The sequence below is a fragment of the Chlorocebus sabaeus genome, chromosome X (assembly GCF_047675955.1).
Source record: "Chlorocebus sabaeus isolate Y175 chromosome X, mChlSab1.0.hap1, whole genome shotgun sequence".
Classification (NCBI taxonomy): domain Eukaryota; kingdom Metazoa; phylum Chordata; class Mammalia; order Primates; family Cercopithecidae; genus Chlorocebus; species Chlorocebus sabaeus.
In genome coordinates this window covers 132680332-132698791 of record NC_132933.1, presented here as the reverse complement: position 1 = coordinate 132698791, position 18460 = coordinate 132680332, and the positions used below count along the sequence as shown (strand labels likewise).

Here is an 18460-nt window from a genome sequence, read left to right as displayed (position 1 = left end):
CTGATGAAAAAAGGCTGACCATGAGTTGATAAATGTTGAAGCAGGGAGAAGGGTATATGGGGCCTCACTATATTCTTCTGTCTCTTTCTTAAATGTTTGATACTTTCCATAATTAAAAAATGTTTTAATGAAATAATAAGAGAACAAGAAAATCTAGGAAATGAAAAGCGATGGCAGAAACAGAAAGGTCAATAGAAGGGTTGGAAGATGGTTGAAGAAATTTCACAGAAAATAGAAAAAATGGAAAATAGAAGATGGAAAAATAAAGAAAATTAAGGAACAATTCAGGAAGTTTAACCAACATATTCCAAAGAGTAGCACTTACAAATGTAGAATAAATGACAAAAACTTTCCCAAGACTGAAGAAACGAGTTTTTAGGTTGAAAGAGACCACCTCATATATGATATGACATAGTTTTAGAAACCCACACTCAAGAATACCACTATACAAATTTCAGAACACCAGGAATAAAGAGTAGATTCTAAAGACTTCCAAAGAGGAAAAGCAGCTTACACACAAAGGACTGGGAGTGACACCAGCAATTAACTTCATCACTATAACACAGGAAACTAGAAGACAATGGAAGCAACACCTTCAAATATCTGGTGGAAAATTCTTTCTGACCTAGAATTTTATACTCAGCCAAATTATAAACTAAGTGAGGGGGTAGAATAAAGCCATTTCCAGACATGGAGGGTCACAAAAAATTTAGTATCCATTTACTCATTCTGAGGTAGCTATGAGAAGACGTGTTCCATCAAAACTAAAAAGTAAACTGAGAAAAAAGTAGGTACAGAATTTAGGAAAAGAGACTGAATACAGAAAAGAAGTGAAGGAAATGTGACTCTAGTATACTATTTCGTTTAGCTAGGAACAATTTTTATAAAGCTATAACAATGAAAACATTATTGGGAAGATGTGAAAAAGGAATCTGTGAGTGGGTGGCAGCATGAGAGAACTGAATCTTAGTCTTCCATGTTAGAAAGGCAATAGATTATGTCTCCAAATGAAAACAAAGAATTGCAATATAAAAGTGTTGAATATAAATGTAAATGGCAGCAGCTAAAGAGATGAAAGTCATTGTCTCTGGGGTTCAAGAATTAGGATAGGCAGGAGGGTGGGCAAAGCATAGCTATGTTATATGATAAGACTCTACAGATATTCTTTTGATAAAAATAAAAATTTAAGAACACATTCAGAATTATTCAGCAAAGTTCCAGTAAGTCAAATATTTTCATTTTTCTATGATCTCTTTTATAGCTTATATCTATACAATTTTACATACTTGTAGTAGCCCAATTTGTTCTAATTTTCACTACATTCATTTTTGTAATTATATTTAAGATACTTTATTTTAATAATATCCTAAGTGGTAAACCATAATTTTATAACATTCCTCTATTTTTCCTTATTAAAAATTTTTTTTTAGGGACAGGATCTCCCTCTACCCAGGGTGGAATACAGTGGTGCAATCAAAGCTCATTGTAACCTTGAAGACCTGGGCTCAAGTGATCCTCCTGCTTTAGCCCCCCCAGTCAGCTGGGACTACAGGCACACACCACCATGCCTGGCTAATTATTTGATTTTTTGTAGAGATGAGGTCTCACTATGCTGCCCAGGCTGGTCTTGAACTCCTGAGATCAGGCAATCCTCCCACCTCAGCCTCCCAAAGTGCTGGAATTATAGGAATGAGCCACTATAACTGGTCACAATTCCTCTAGTTTTCCAGTGTGTATGTGAGTTCTAACTTCTTGCTATTGTAAATAATGTTGCAACAAGAATTTTCAAGCCTATGAATCCATTTTTTGAAGCTATTTCCTTAGGTTAATGTAGCAGCAATAATGGCTTTTCCAATTTATGCTGCTATCATATGAAATAACATGCATTCATCTCACTCTGCCACCCAGGCTGGAGTACAGTGGTGTGATCACAGCTCACTGCAACCTCAAACTCCTGGGCTCGAGAGATCCTCTTGCCTCAGCCTCCAGAGTAGCTAGAATCACAGGCTTGCACCACTACACCAATCTGATTTTATCTTCATTTTTTGTAGAGACAGGGTCATGCTATATTGCCCTAGCTGGTCTTGACCTCCTGGCCTCAAGCCATCCTCCCGCCTCAGCCTCCCAAAGTGCTAGGATTACAAGTGTGAGCCACTATGCCCAGCAAACTTTATTATTTTAATATGCATCTTTAACTTTCACCAAAACTGAACATTTCCCCAAAGATTATTTATCTCCTTGTGTAAACTTTATTCAAAATCCTCCAGATGGAGGATATAATGGTATTTCTTATCAATTCCTAACTCCTTCATTCTTTTTACATTTATTAGTTGGAATTATATTGCAAGAAAGAGTTTTCCCTTTTCCCCCATTAATTAATTTATGAATTAACCTATGGCTTCTTATTTTATTCAACTGGGTCGTAATCTATCACTATCATTTATTATTGCAATGTTTAAGTTGCCCCAGATTTGGCCAGTAGAAGCCCCTTAGCTAACTCCTTACATTAATACATTTTCCTGTCTTCCTATTTATACTATTTTTCATTATATGAAATGTCAAAAATTTTTAAATTACTAATTTGTTTGTAATTTGCTCAATATTTCCTCACAAGTTTCCTAGATGTGTTAAGTTGTAAAATTCAGTTAGGGTGGAGTTTGTTACGGTGTTATTTTCCAGGTTGCTCAGGGGTATTTCTTTTTTCTTTTTTTTCTTTTTTTTGAGACGGAGTTTTGCTCTTGTCGCGTAGGCTGGAGCGCAGTGGTGCGATCTCAGCTCACTGCAACCTCCGCCTCCCGGGTTCAAGCGATTCTCCTGCCTCAGCCTCCCGAGTAGCTGGGATTACAGACACCCACCACCATGCCCGGCTAATTTTTTTTTTTTTTTTTTTTTTTAATTAGAGACAGGGTTTTGCCATGTTGGGCAGGCTGGTCTCAAACTCCTAACCTCAGGTGATCCGCCTGCCTTGGCCTCCCAAAGTGCTGGGATTACAGGTGTGAGCCATTGTGCCTGGTTGAGCTCAGGGTTATTTCAAACAAAATTTATGAAATCATTACTTAATTTCCCATTGTTCTGTATGCCTGTTTTGTCATACAGCATGGCAGGTACTCAATATTTTTGTAACAAATACACTAAAATTTGATATATATATTTTGTACTATTTTGTTCCACTGATTCTATGCCTGTATTACTCCTCCCAATAACACACTAAGTTACTGCTACTTTAAGCATGAGGATCTGAGAGAGCTTGTTCTCTTATTATTCTTCTTTTCCAAAATATTCTGGATTCGGAAATAAAATTCTGAATTATTTTGTTAAGCTTTAAGGAAAATGCAACTGGAATCTTAATGATATTGAGGTAACTGAGTGGCTAGAGGAGTAGCGAGATTCTTAACAGTTAGCCTTCTCTAATAGGGATTGGGCATTTATTTCCTTTCCTGGTATCTTTTAGGTTTCTCAGAGTTTTGTAGTTTCCTTTATGTACACTATGCACAATACAAATCCTGTTAAATACATAAAATCAAACTACTTTTGTTGCTTTTGTGAATGAACTCTCTGAGTTTCATCTATGCAGCTTTGTAACATGGGACTCATGAGTATAAAGTCACAAATGCAGTGATAGAAAGGTAGGGGATTGAGGATGTAATTTAATTCCCTGGTCCTAGCAGGAATCAAGTAAGTGGTAATGCCATGGGGTAGGACTGGACAGGAAAGAAAATATGTTCAGGAAGGGAGTAACAGAATGGAAGCAATTGACAGTGTTTATAGAGAGAGGTGAAATTTCTTGGGATGTCCATGGTGGGTGACTAATTGGGAATAACAGAAATAATAAATGATCATTGCAAATATTCGAGAATATTTTCAAAGTTTTATAAATTACATGTAAACTGAAGAGGAAAAAATGGACTTTTAGTAATCAATACATAAAACATCTAGAGGTTATGAGGTTAAAATAAGTGATACCACTAAATTAAAGGAAGAGTTAAGTATTTTTAAATCTATATTTTCTTAACTACTTTTTTTTTTTTTGAGAGGGAGTTTTGCCCTTGTTGCCCAGGTTGGAGTGCAATGGCACAATCTCAGCTCACCACAACCTTTGCCTCCCAGGTTCAAGCGATTCTCTTGCCTCAGCCTCCCGAGTAGCTGGAATTACAGGCATGCACCACCACGCCTGGCTAAGTTTTTGTATTTTCAGTAGAGATGGGGTTACTCCATGTTGGTCAGGCTGATCTCGAACTCCTGACCTCAGGTGATCCGCCTGCCTCGGCCTCCCAAAGTGCTGGGATTACAGGCGTGAGCCACCGTGCCCGGCCTCTTCCTAACTACTTTTTACCTATGAGAACCAAATCCTGCATTAGGGTTTTCAAAATCACAGGCTCAGAATAAAAACTTATTTGGAGACCAGAGGTCATAAAATCCTTTAGAATAAAAGCATTTGGCACCCAGTAAATCAGTACATTTTAAAAAACATTAAAATAATTACATAAATCTGAAGATGAATCAAACCCAGTTTTAATCTTCTAAATGTCTACTTGTATAAAACCCAATATAAATTTATAATACTTCTTTTATACATGGCAACTCTGGTTCTCACTAGTTAAATGATTCCTAGCCCAGCAGGAAAAATTCACTAAAAGTCAATCCAAATTTAAAGCTGGTAACAGGAACCTATTCAGAATGTAAATAACATGCCAAGGAGTCCCATGAGCTCTATTGAGACCTTTCAGTTTGTTTAGACTACATGAACATTACAAATAGCAGCAACACTTACCTTTCAGTGTGGCCTTCTTCAATACCTTCATGGCATAAAGCTGCCTAGCATCAGAGCCTGAGATTTTTTTAACTAAGAAAACCTGTATTTAAATAAGAGAAAATAAATATTACAAAGTGGTACAAACTATACCTTTGTTAAAATAAGACCCTGCTATAATAGTTTATTATAATATAGATTCAGATATACTGTAGATTATTTCCCCTAAAATGTATCAATTATAAATACTAGTTATAAACAATAGTTATAACTTGGGGTGCCAATATAAGTGAATACATTTTTTTCCATTTTGTTGTTTGCCAGTTCCCAAAGAGCATGTAACACATTCAGATAGACCAAAAAAAAAAAAAAAAAAAAAATCCTTAAACTACATATGTACGAATTAGATGGAAAAAATCCCAAAATGTTTAAAGTATAACAGGTGGTATGATGGCTCTGCTTTTAACAAAACAGAAATTCTACTGAGCTCATCAAAATTGTTTTACAGGGGTTCCTCTTGACCACAATTTCCTGTTGATACAAGTACTCACTGATGAAGGGTCTTTTCTGTATACAAAGGTTGTATATAAATCTCACTGCTCAGCACAACAATTTAAAACACTTACATTGGGCCAGGAGCGGCGGCTCACGCCTATAATCCCAGCACTTTGGGAGGCCCAGGAGGGTTGATCACCTGAGGTCAGGAGTTTGAGATCAGCCTGGCCAACATGGTGAAACCCCGTCTCTACTAAAAATACAAAATTAGCCAGATATGGTGGCTGGCACCTGCAATCCCAGCTACTTGGGAGGCTGAGGCAGGAGAGTCACTTGAACCCGGGAGGCAGAGGTTGCAGTGAGCCGAGATCACACCATTGCACTCCAGCCTGGGCAACAAGAGCCAGACTCCGTCTCAAAACAACAACAACAACAACAACAAACAAAAACAAACAAAAAGAAACTGAAGAATCCTGTGCACAAATATTTAATGTGACGTAAGTCAGAACCCATCTCCCCACCTTTTTATGGTCAAATTATCGCATACACCTAAACATGAAGAACACAATTCTCAGGTATGTTATTGGGCATCCTGACTTTCCAAATATTTGTGCAAAATTAATAAAGCCTGTTCTAAATAATTCATGGTCATTCTATATCATGGCTAATACAAGACTACCAATACATCCTTTCTACTCATTTTGACCATTAGGTTCATGATTATTTCCATTGAACCTTTAAATAGATATGCCAAATAGATTTGAATTTCAACTCCTTTTCCCTATCCATTCTTTTGTAGCAGTGTTCTTATGCTGCCACAGGTGGGAAGAAGAGAAGCAATCACAATCAATAATTAAGTTTAGGATCTGCTTTCATTCATCTGAATTAGCACATCAGGCTATTAGCACAAAATTAAAAAATGATTCATTCGACTGATTCTAGGACAAGGCAGAGTTTCTCACTTTGAGAAATTGTGCCAAGTCAATGGGCAATGACCCCAAATCAAGTGAAGAGCACCACAACTTGCAGAGAAACCCTGATGCAGGGTGTGTTGTTCTCCTATAATCACCACCCCTTTCACCATGCCCCACGCTTTAGCTCCTTTCAGCCAGTTAGTGGGGAGCCAACCTAGGGAGAGAAAAGCATTATTAACCAGGGTGGATCCAAGCTCTGGAATGATGTTTAAGTATTAAGGGTAATCAGAGATGATTAATATTTTTGATGGAAATAAAATTTGATTAGGTAGAGATAATTAGGATTTATTTGATATTTAATCATCCTTAAGATTCCCTAACCAAGTTTCTTGGTTCCATTCTGTAAGAAAAATTCTCCTGGTGAATTCCAAACTTTCAACTGTTCTTTGAATCCATCTTCTTAACACTCCAGCACTTCTTAGTTTGCAAAGTACTTTCACAACCATTTGTAACAAATCACTGTGTCGATTTTGGGAGGCAGACCTACTAGGCAATGCCTATTTTATAGCTGTCCAAACTAGGGCTTAGGGGGTTAAGTAATTTGCCCAGTGTCACAGTGGAGGTACTGGGACAAAGTCCGTGTCAGTCACCCAGTATTCTGCTTCTGCTCAGGGTGCTGTTTATCTGTTCCCTTTGACCAGTAACCAGCCAAGCCCAGCAGGAGCAGCAGCGGTCCCAGCTGCCATCACTTCCTCCACCAGAGCATTTCTGACCTTTTCTCACTCCCCCATGAAGCTATTCTAGTCTCTGACAGGTCATCCCTGTTTCCTTGGCTTACTGTGGCCTTTCAGAATGAGTAAGAAAGGAGACAACCTATTTTGAATGTTTGGTATTTATAGTATGATATTTAAGTTACTTTTAAAGATGTAAAGGGAGAAGCATGCTAATTCCAATAACTTAAATATTGTGTTCCCTGAAAATCTAATGTATAAAAATTACCCATCTATTTGGGTTTGAGTGGTGTGATAATTTAATTTAATACCAGATATTATGTGCTTGGCCTTTTATCATTTAATTCTCACTACTCTCCTATGGGGTCAGAACTATTACACACTCATTAATTCTTTCCAGAATTATATGCCAGGCACTGTGCTACTGGTTCAATGCTGAGACTTGATACAAGGCATGACCCTTCACTCGTGGAACATTTAGTCTAGTGGGGCAGACAGCCACTAAACAAATGAAAAACTGTAATTGTGCCATGAAGATGAGGTATATAATGTTCTGAGAGGGTATAACCAGGGAACATAACCTGGGAAGGACGCAGGGAAAGCCGCCTTGAGATCACAGGTGCAAGAGGAGCTAATCAGCTGAGGAAGAGGCAGGGGTAGAGCAGAGTGTTTCAGGCAGAAGGAATAAAACATGGAAAGGCTTTCTAGCAGGATGGAGCTTAAGGACTTGGTCCTGCTTAAGGACCAAAGAAGGCAGCCAATGTGACCAGAACACAGAGAGTGAAATGAAAAGTATGAAAACTGATGCTGGAGAGGTAGCTAGAGACCAGACTGAGAGGCTCCTCATCCATCTTAAGAATTCATCTTTATTGTAAAAGCAAAGAGAGGCCACTGAAAGGTTATGAGGGGTAGAGTAAAAGATTAGTTCACGCTGGCTATCATGTAAATAATGGATCAAGGCAAGAATACATTTGGAAAGACCCAGTTAGGGGACTCCGTCAATAGACCAGGAAGAAAGGTGGTAGCATATTCTGGAGGGGTGGCAGGCAGGCTTTGAGAAATCTTTACTGAATCTACAGCACTTGGTGACAGATAAGATTGGCCAGGTCAGAGTGGGATAGGGGAGGTAGGGACTAGAAATATACACCAAGAATACTTCCCAAGTTTCTAAATTGCTTAATGAGAGAAAAATGAAATAGAACAGTTTGAGGCTTAGGGAAAGACCATGAGTTTGGTCTTAGACACGTTGACTTTAAAGTGCTTTTAAGACACAGAAAAAGAGGAAGCAGCTGTGCATAAGAATTCAGAGCTTGGAGGAGCCATCTAGATTGGAGATATAAATCTGTTATGTCAGCTGTATGTGAGTTACAATTAAGATAGTGGGCACAGAGAAAATCAATTAGTAGAGTATTAGTAATAGAGAAGAAGGCAGCCTAGAATCGAACCTTGGAGAACTTCGATATTTAATGACTGGCTAGAGGAAGGAAATGGTGATCCAAGAGGTTAAGTAACTTGCTCAAACACACACAGTGAATAAATAGAAGGAAAAAAACTGAATCGAAGTCTGGCTGACCTAGAGCCCAAACTTACAACCGTTATGCTCTGCTGGCTACTTACTCTATATTTGGATTAAAAGCATCCTTTTGGGTTCAAAAGAGGTTAACAACTGTAACAAATTACCTATGCTAGCCAAGAATTGCTAAATACCCCCACTAAAATACACAAGAGAGCTAAAGTGGTGCTGTTCTGAAACTTGCAAAGCATGATATCTTCAAATATTTCCTTACAGAGAGGTGGTAAGGAATCACTGCATTGTGAAAGTTGAATGCAATCTCCAAATGTTCCTTTTGCCAAGAAACAATCTAGACCAGTGATCCCCAACCTTTTTTAGTACCAGGGACTGGTTTCATGGAAGACAGTTTTTTCATAGACTGGTGCAGTGGGAGGGGGAGATGATTTTAGGATGAAACTGTTCTACCTCAGATCATCAGGCATTAGATTCTCATAAGGAGTGCACAACCTAGATCCCTCCCATGTACAGTTCACAACAGGGTTTGTGCTCCTATGAGAATCGAATACTGCCACTGATCTGACAGGAGGTGGTGCTCAAACAGCAATGCTCGCCCGGGGGTTGGGGACCCCTGGTCTAAACAGATCAAGTAGCAGTAATTATAATGCTGTACTTCTCAAAATGGAGTACAGAAGTGCCCCTGAGGTGTGCAGTGTGTATGTATGTGGTGGGAGACAAGCAGGACATGAAAAACACTGATAAAGATGTTGCATTTTCGACTGGGCGTGGTTGCTCACACCCGTAATCCCAGTATTTTGGGAGGCCGAGGCAAGTGGATCGCTTTGAGCTCAGGAGCTTGAGACCAGCCTGGGCAACACGGCAAAACCCCATCTCTATAAAAAAACACAAAAATTAGCTGGGCGTGGTGGTGTGTGCCTGTGGTCCCAGCTACTCAGGAGGCTGAGGCTGGAGAATTGCTTGAACCTGGGAGGCAGAGGTTGCAGTGAGCCGAGATCACGCCACTGTACTCCAGCCTGGGTGACAGAGGCAGATCCTGTCTTTTGCAGGAATTTTACTTGGTGGCTTTGGGAAACATTTTTTGATGTTAAAAACAAACACGATGTTACTGAATAAAATGCAAACTTTGCACTCATTGTAAAGACAAGCCAGGAGTCAAGAAAACTTCAAAATTGTAGCAGTAGCCCCCAACCCTACTTCTTTGGGAGCATCACTCACTTTATGCTGGTATTAGAGTACACTGGAAGGGAGGCTGAGATGTGCTGTTATACTGTATTGCAAGATCACCATCCAACCCTACCCAAGGACTCAAAAAGAGGCCAGTGTATCAAGGAAATATCTTGTGATTTTTAACCATTCAAGAATCACAACTGGAGAGGTCATGTGGTCTTGAAGACAAAGTATGAAGCAAATACTACCAATTTACTATAAGTTCTCAATGTACTTTTGAACTTTATTCACTTTCCCACACTTACTGATAGTGAGAAATGTAAAAAAACAGAAAACATTGCTGGTAGGAAGACTGGTAGCATTTCATAAAACATTTGTTTCCTCATGTGTATGAAATACATATGAAATTAAAAGACAACTTTTAAAAAAGCACACACTCATGACTTACCTTTCCAAATGATCCCTGCCCTAATACTTTTAAAAGTTCAAACTGGGAAGGATCTGCCTTTTCATGTCCTTCCTTTACATGATGTGTGATTGCAATTTCTTTGATACTGACTTCTTCCTGTTGAGATAAATATAAGGGGAGCAAACAGGGTTAGCCAGAGCTATTTTCTCCTGCTAAAAATCAAACAATATTAATTTAATCATACTAGAAATTAATTAGAAATCAATCTAATTTCTAAGCAAATTAGAAATCCTCAAATTAACATACAAAATCACCATTTACCAACCCATCAAGTGAATATGCCACACATATATACTTTCAGGTTAAGTGTCAGAGATAGTTATTATAACAGCCTACTACATAGACCATTTAACCTCTAGATGACATTTAGTACTAAATATTTCCAAGTCTTCATTCTCTCTACTGGAGATAATTAGAATAGTTTTATTGGGTGGGGGCAGAGGGTGTAAAGAAGTCTGAAAATAACAGATCGGAATAATCTGCTGTGCTCTGGTGTGTGGTTATACTACGCAGAACTAATGCTATTTTAAAAAAGTGTTTATTGAGGAGAGGGGTTGAAAAATATTCCAGGGTAAAAATGGAGATTTCTAACCTCAATGTGGCTGTTTAAGTACACTGAAGTTTTATCCCTTTGAAATGCCTGTTACTTTCTGTTTCTAGAATAATCTGGGATCTGAAAGGGGAGAAAGGAGTAACTCTAAAACACAAAAGGAGAAAAGATTTAACATTTGGATGGATAATCAGACATGGAAAAAAATGACTATTCAGCATGATGGAACAGTGAGAGGTATCTGGGTTAAGAGAAGGATTTTAAAAGATAGTGAACATTTTAATATATTTGAGGAAAAGTGTCAGAACAAAGAGAAAATATATGAAATATACACAGGATTTCAATTACTTATGTGAGATCAGCAGATTAGGTTATCTTATTTAATCAAGACACATACTGTATATTATAGTCAAAAACTACAACAAAACAAAATCTGACAAAATCAGAAACATAAGCCTGTCAAATAAAGACTAGCATTTCTATTTTGTTGACGATAATGTTTTTTTCTAGGTGCATAAGTACTGTTAGTAGAATCTCAATGTGTTATGTAAACATAAATAATCTATTGTTTTTGTTATTGTCTTATCCCAAACAAACATTTGCATTCACTTAACCTTTTCTGAGATGTCCTTAGAATGCTGGCAATATAAGGAATTACAAAGATTTCTCAAAAGGACATACCAGAATATCCTAACATGGTAGCTTTTGAAAATGAGTAGTAAAAGGAAAAAAGCTCCCAGAAAAGGAGAAAAAGGAATCCAGGCCCCCTACTTTATTTCCAAGACAGAGGCTGTAATTTGTAGGTTATCCTACTACTTAGGCAGTTCAATCATATTGGACTCTCCTGGGACTTCGGGAACAATAATCAAATCACTTCCTAACATCAGTATAGCTCTTTATTTCAGTTTCCCGTGCGTTATCTCCTTTAATTCTCAAAACGATCCTGTGCAGTAGGTATTAGCGTAGAACCAAGCATTAGCTGACTCTTAAGACGCTACCTCTTTCCTCCAAATAAGACCAAGGTACAAGGGTTTTCAGACACCCTTTTCTCCAGAGACCAAGGGCTTCAGAGTGATAGCTGTTAGTAGTCATTAGTACAATAGGGAAGGCAGGAAGCAAATTATCAAATTTTTTAAAAAAACCTTTCAAAGAACAAAGTATATGTGGGATTAAGATTTAGATAGAAATCCAGCAAATACTATTATTGAGCACCTACTACATATCAACCCTGTGTTAGGTGTTTTTTCATGTTTTATATTCATGCTTCACAACAAATCTTTGACCACATATTAATGTTAGAGAGGACTGATATAATATAAATGAGTAAACCTTAGAACAAGCACAAACACTTCAGAGTTTTCTATGTACTCTCTCATTTACCACTAGAAATTTGACAGATCCTCTAAAAACAAACTGGTTTGAATATTCTACGGTCTGAAATTTAAAGAGATTAATTGAAGGCTAAAGATCACAAGCCAGTAAGTGGTAAATTTAGGGCTCAATTCTAGGTCTCCTGACTTTGAAAACAAGGCCCTTACCATTACACCACACTGAGATCAATGACAGGAAACCTATAGGCTTATGACCCTGGTCTTCGTAACCGGTCTGTTAGCTCAGTTGATTACAGCAGTGTTCTTTGAACTTTTTGGTAGCACATCCTTAACAGGAAAACGAACAAACAAAAAAACCCAAAACAACAAAAAACACAAAACCAAAAATCCCTACATACACAATATTTGTATCCTTAAAATTATATACATGTAAAGAAGTTCTCTTCTTTTTCTATACCCCAAAGTGCTGTCACATCATACTCTGAAGACTAACCAAGTTAATGGGCTGGATTCCAGCATGTGTCAGTCTCGTGTTAAAAACCAAACAAAGAAACAAACAAACAAAAACTATCTCTTCAAGAGCCTAATTGGAAACTAGCAGCCATTTATGCCTTTAAATTATGAGGTCATGAAGAACTCTATTTTGTAATGTTATATATTTTTTACATTTTTCTTTTGTAGGTAAATGGGATGTGATTTATCAGGTAACAGTATTTTTTCACCTTATATTTCACAGCAAATCCTACAAAAATTGTTGGTCACAAATCAAGATGCAACACAAGCAGGGAAGAACAATCACCTAATTATAAACACATTCCATTTTGTAGCAGGCATACAGGATCAACCCTTACACTTAAATAGTGTGAGCTACAATCAGGCCATGAACTTCAAAATAAACAATTACTACTCTCATCTTTGATGACTACCCTTCCTTTCATCTCATGTCAAATAAGTTACTAAAAAATGCAGAGTCTGACTGGGCACAGTAGCTCACTCCTGTAATCCCAGCACTTTGGGAGGCTGAGGTGGGCGGATCACCTGAGGTCAGGAGTTCGAGACCAGTCTGGCCAACATGGTGAAACCCTGTCTCTAGTAAAAATACAAAAATTAGCTGGGCGTGGTGGTGGGCACCTGTAATCCCAGCTACTTGGGAGGCTGAGGCAGGAGAATCGCTTGAACCCAGGAGGCAGAGATTGCAGTGAACCGAGATCACACCACTGCACTCCAGCCTCCTGGGCAATAAGAGCAAGACACCGTCTCAAAACAACAACAACAACAACAAAAAGTAGAGTCTAGCCTGGACATATAGTGAGACTTTGTCTCTACCAAAACATTTACAAGATTAGCCAGGTGTGGTGGTTGGTGCGAGCCTGTAGTCCCAGCTACTCAGGGAGCTGAGATGTGAGGATCGCTTGAGCCCAGGAGGTCGAGGCTATAGTGAGCCATGATCATGCCACTGCACTCCAGTCTGGGAAACAGAGCAAGACCCTGTCTCAAAAGAAAAAAAAAGCAGTGTCTCTCTTTGGTCCCTTCAGTATAACAACCACATACCGAAATACTATGTATCAAGCACAGTGTTGAGAACACTTTTCATTCTTTCTTTTTCTATTTCCAGTGGTATCATCAAGGTATAAGCCTTCATTACCTTTCAGCTAGAAAACTGAAACTAGATTGGTTACTCATAATATCCCTTTCTGCCTGCGTCCACTCCAATTCATCTTTTTGACAAATTCACTTTCTGAAATTATACAGCTTCAGTCATATGACCAGGCTGTTCAAAAACTCCTCCAAGTTTTCTCAAATTAAATGCACTGCTTCACCTGGGCATTCGAGGTCCTCTACAATATGGCCTCAACCTACTTTTGTGATATTATCTCCCAACATTCTCTTACACATAGCCTTTTGTCAACCCAGGTTATTTCTTATTCCCTAAACTTTTTGTTTTAAAAATCAAAGTAATACTTGCACGTTAGTAATAAACAGTGGCAGAAGAGCTTATGGTGAAAAGCAAATCTCTTCTCACCCTCATGCCCAGACTCGAAAAAAAATTAGTTCTGCATCTACTTTGATAATTTCTTAATTTATTAACCTTAAGACAATGTCTACTAACTTAAGGTGAGGGACTTACTTATATTATGCCCCTTCACTTCATCATCTTCCTCTCTATTGTTTGGTAATTATATTACCTTTACATAAACTTCTCATCTTTTCTCTGCTTTGAACAGAATCCTAACTCTTCCCTTTGAAAAAGGAGGCTAATAGTGCCCATATATTCTTCCTCTTAAACTTCTTCCCATTTGCTGCTAGCTGTATATAATTTTATTAATATTAAGGCTATTAATTTTAAGAAAATTAACATTTCCTCCTGCAACCACAACCAAATCCTTCATGCTCTCTCTCTATAGCCTAATTCTAAAGTTGAAAGCCTATAGACAACAGCATCCATATTATCATGACAATATATGGCTCAAATGAAGGCTAAGTAATATATTAAATTTCCTCTTATATGGGCCCATAACAACGACTCCCAGGCCAATCTAAGGGGACTTAAAAAAAATTAAAAATAAAAACTTCGGCCGGGCGCGGTGGCTCAAGCCTGTAATCCCAGCACTTTGGGAGGCCGAGATGGGCGGATCACGAGGTCAGGAGATCGAGACCATCCTGGCTAACACGGTGAAACCCCGTCTCTACTGAAAAATACAAAAAAACTAGCCGGGCGAGGTGGCGGGCGCCTGTAGTCCCAGCTACTTGGGAGGCTGAGGCAGGAGAATGGCGTGAACCCGGGAGGCGGAGCTTGCAGTGAGCCGGGATCGCGCCACTGCACTCCAGCCTGGGCGACAGAGCGAGACTCCGTCTCAAAAAAAAAAATAAAATAAAATAAAAACTTCATTACATGTTAAAATGGTTACTTCACTGTTTTCAGTTTCCTATGTCTCTTTCTTAGATTACCCCCTTGTAACTTCCAAAGAAAGGTGTCCTGGAGGAAAACTTTCTGAACCTCACACATCTGTAAATGTTGTTATTTTGTCTTCCCATTTGTATAGTTTGGCTTAGTACCAAATTCCAGAAGAAAAATAATCTTGCCTCAGAACTTTGACACCACAGATCCACTGCCTTCTAGCATCCAGTTCTGCTGATGAGATGGGTGATGCTAGTCTAGTCACACTTTTTGGTAGGTCTGGTTTTTCTTTCTGGAAGTTTTAAAGATTTTCTCTGTCCTTGTGTTTCTGAAGTTCCCCAATAGTGAGATAAACAGGGTCTTCTTTCCTTCAGAATGCTAGATGCTTGGTGAACCTTTATAATCTAAAGACCTGAATTCTTTAACTTTGTGGGGAATTCTAACATTTCTTTGATAATTTCCTTCCACTCGTTTTTCAGGGCTTCTCTTTTTGTGACTCTTCTACTAATTGAATACTGTATATCTGAAATGGAATCCTTTATGTCATTTTTTTTCTTTTATTTTCTGTTTCCTTTTTTTTTTTTTTTTTTTTTGAGACAGGGTCTGGCTCTGTCACCCAGGCTGGAGTGCAATGGTGCAGTCTCAGCTCACTGTAGCCTCAACCTCCTGGGCTCCAGCAATCCTCCCACCTCAGCCTCCCCAGTAACTGGAACTACAGGCATGTGCCACAATACCTGGCTAATTTTTTCATTTGTTTGCAGAGACAGGGTCTCACCACGTTGCCCAGGCTGGTCTGAAACTCCTGAGTTCAAACAATCCGCCTGACTTGGCCTCCCAAAGTGCTGGGGTTACAGGAATGAGCCATCATGTCCAGTACTGTCTCTATTTTCTAAGAGACTTTCTTGACTTTATCTTCCCACTTTCATACTAAATTTTTTATTCTGGCAAATCTTAAAGTAAATTTTCAAGTGTTTCTTTTCTTTGTGTGTGTGTGTGTGTGTGTTTTAAAAAGCATCTTCCTCCACTCCCTACTCTCTTCCCCCCAAAACAGATGTGATCATTTCAAACCTCTTTAGGGATACAAACAGGGATTTATAAAATATGTTTCTAAATCAGGGCTCAGAGAGTACGGAAAATACTCGAGGATGGAGAGAAAAGATCAATTCCTGTGGCAAGTTTGACATTGGTTCAAGTTTCAAAAACCTGCCACTGTTTTATCCTGAACACGCTTTTCTGTTCCAAGTTTAAATTTCATAAGACCTAAATTTTCACTAATCACACCAGCAAACTATTTTCTATCTACTTTACATATATGCAAAACTACAGTAGTATAATAGGCAAAATATCCTGGGTTGAGATCTCGATGCCCAGATCGTACTTAATGTCACCAGGTCATAGGACCATGACTATTTTAGAAATGAATCTAAGGTTCAACCAGGACATAATACTAATGGTTGGGCAATCTTGGACAACAGGTAGGAAAGCAACAATGTACTTTTCTAGCTCATACTTGGAATCTAATGAGATGGATGCAGAAAGGAATATCAGATTTCCAAGGGCAGTGATAAGCCAAGAACAGACTGACATGTGCATGTGACAAACATATCTTATGTCACTAAATCACCTGTTACTGAAATAAATCTGTCACATGAAAACATAAAATTATAGTTTGACTTGACATTTTATAAAACTGTGTTTTTGCCTATACATGGTAAAGCAGCTATATTAATAGTTTTATGGAAAAAATTATGTTAATAAACTGGAACAGAGATATAAATTATATACACTCTAATTATTCTGTGAGGCTCACATATTTTAAATGATAAATGGGTATCTGTCCATTCACTACCACAAAAAACTAACTTTGTGCATTTAAAAACAGTAATAATAAATTCCATGTTATTATTTTTACATAGACTATGTTGATTTGATAAGCAAAAGTCTGACTGTAGGCAAAATTTTGAGGATGGCAGCAGATCTACAACACGCCCTGTTTCATTCTTCCTACATTTCCACCCCTTTCAGACATTTGCCACCTTCCTCAGCCTAGGTGTTCAATACCCTTAAGCTATGTACGGGAATTCACTAATTCATTCTTCCATCCATTTAAATATTTATTTTTGAGCACCCGATACATGCTAGGTACTCTTCTAGGAGCTGGGATATACAATAAGTCAAACGGACCAAAAACTTTGCCTTTTTGACAACAGACCAAATAATAATAATAATAATAATAATAATAATAATAATAATAGGTAAATCAAGGTTAGAACATGATAAATACTACGAAGAAAAGATACTGAGTTGAGTAAAGGGATGAGAATAGCAGACATGGAAAGGGGGGATTGTAATTTTCAATAAAGTAGTCAGGGCAGGCTTTATTAAGAAGATGCTATTTGAGAAAGACCTGAGGAAGGTGAGAAAGTCAAGCACCTGGGGGAAAAGCATTCCTAGGAGAGGGATGAGCCAGTACAAAGGCCAGAGTGGGAGCACACCTGGACACTAGAGTTTAAATCAGAGAGTATGAAAGAGACGTAGAGAAGAGTGAGGTCAGAGAGAGAACTAAAACTCAGGTGGCTCTCCTGCTTTTGCTTTTTCCTGAACGCCTGGTCCCAGTGAAAATGTTTCTGATCTATGACATACTCTGTTAGGACCATTCCTTTTCGTTGGAAGGCCATTCAAATTATGGGCCACGTATTGTACTAGGTGTTAGAGATACTAAGACAATTTACCTGGATCTCAAAGATTTATTATTAGATAAATATTTGTTGAGATATGACCCCGATGGATAAAACGAAGTCAGTTCAAACATATAATTTTAGAAATTCTGTAAAGAGTGCCATTTTGGACATCACGGAAAAATGAGGAGAAAATTTATGGGCAGGTAGATCTTTTGGTATCCCTCAGTCATACAGAAAGCCACCCAGTTTGTTTCCCAGGACCAACAAAAGTTCCTTAGGTTTACACCTCAATGGTCTTTAAGGTCCACTCTTTAGTGGGGAAAAAATAATCTAATGTTTCCTTTTCAAGCTGTAAGAGAAAAATATCATTTTGATCTTAAAATGTAAAAAGGATTAAAGAAACTGAAATTAATGCTATTAGAATTATCGAAAACCTAGTATTGTAACATGCTAACTAAGAAAACAAACTGAGAGATATTAACTGATTTCAAAGAATGATTCAACGTTTGGCATTATGCCCTGCCTTGTATACATAATTTCCTTTTTCCTCCCCTCCCTTGAGTCAGGAAGTGTGTTCTTGAGGCATTTGTATTTTCTAAATTGTTTTGAATGCCAGAAAATATTATTGAAGCTTGAAGTAAAATATTTAAATGTTTCTTGGTAAAAGTCAGTAAGTATTTTCTAACTATGGATGTGTAACCATTTTTTGTTGTACCACAAAAAAGAGCTTACAAACGAAAAATGCATACTTTATTTGTCCCTTAAATGTCATTCTAAATTAAACTATCACCCTTTATATAGATACCTATAGTTCTATAATATGTAGTTTTATTTTAAAAAGATATGTTAACCTCTTTGTAGATGATCAAGATACATAAAAATTATTTTGTTGTGACACAAAATTAGGCTGGTTATTCAAGCCATGGTGTGAAACTACGTATT

The 18460-nt window shown here is 37.9% G+C and overlaps 1 protein-coding gene across 5 annotated transcripts in view; it reads right to left on the bottom strand.

The window, feature by feature from the left end:
• RPS6KA3 (ribosomal protein S6 kinase A3) overlaps positions 1-18460 on the bottom strand; it is a 116257-nt gene that overhangs the window by 49057 nt on the left and 48740 nt on the right. For all 5 annotated transcript variants that reach the window (XM_037986399.2, XM_007991257.3, XM_007991258.3 and 2 more), the window contains 2 exons: positions 10037-10153; positions 4772-4853 (listed from right to left, as the gene is read on the bottom strand). In XM_037986399.2, coding sequence (XP_037842327.1) covers positions 4772-4853; positions 10037-10153 — 199 coding nt within the window. The remainder of the gene's footprint in view (positions 1-4771; positions 4854-10036; positions 10154-18460) is intronic.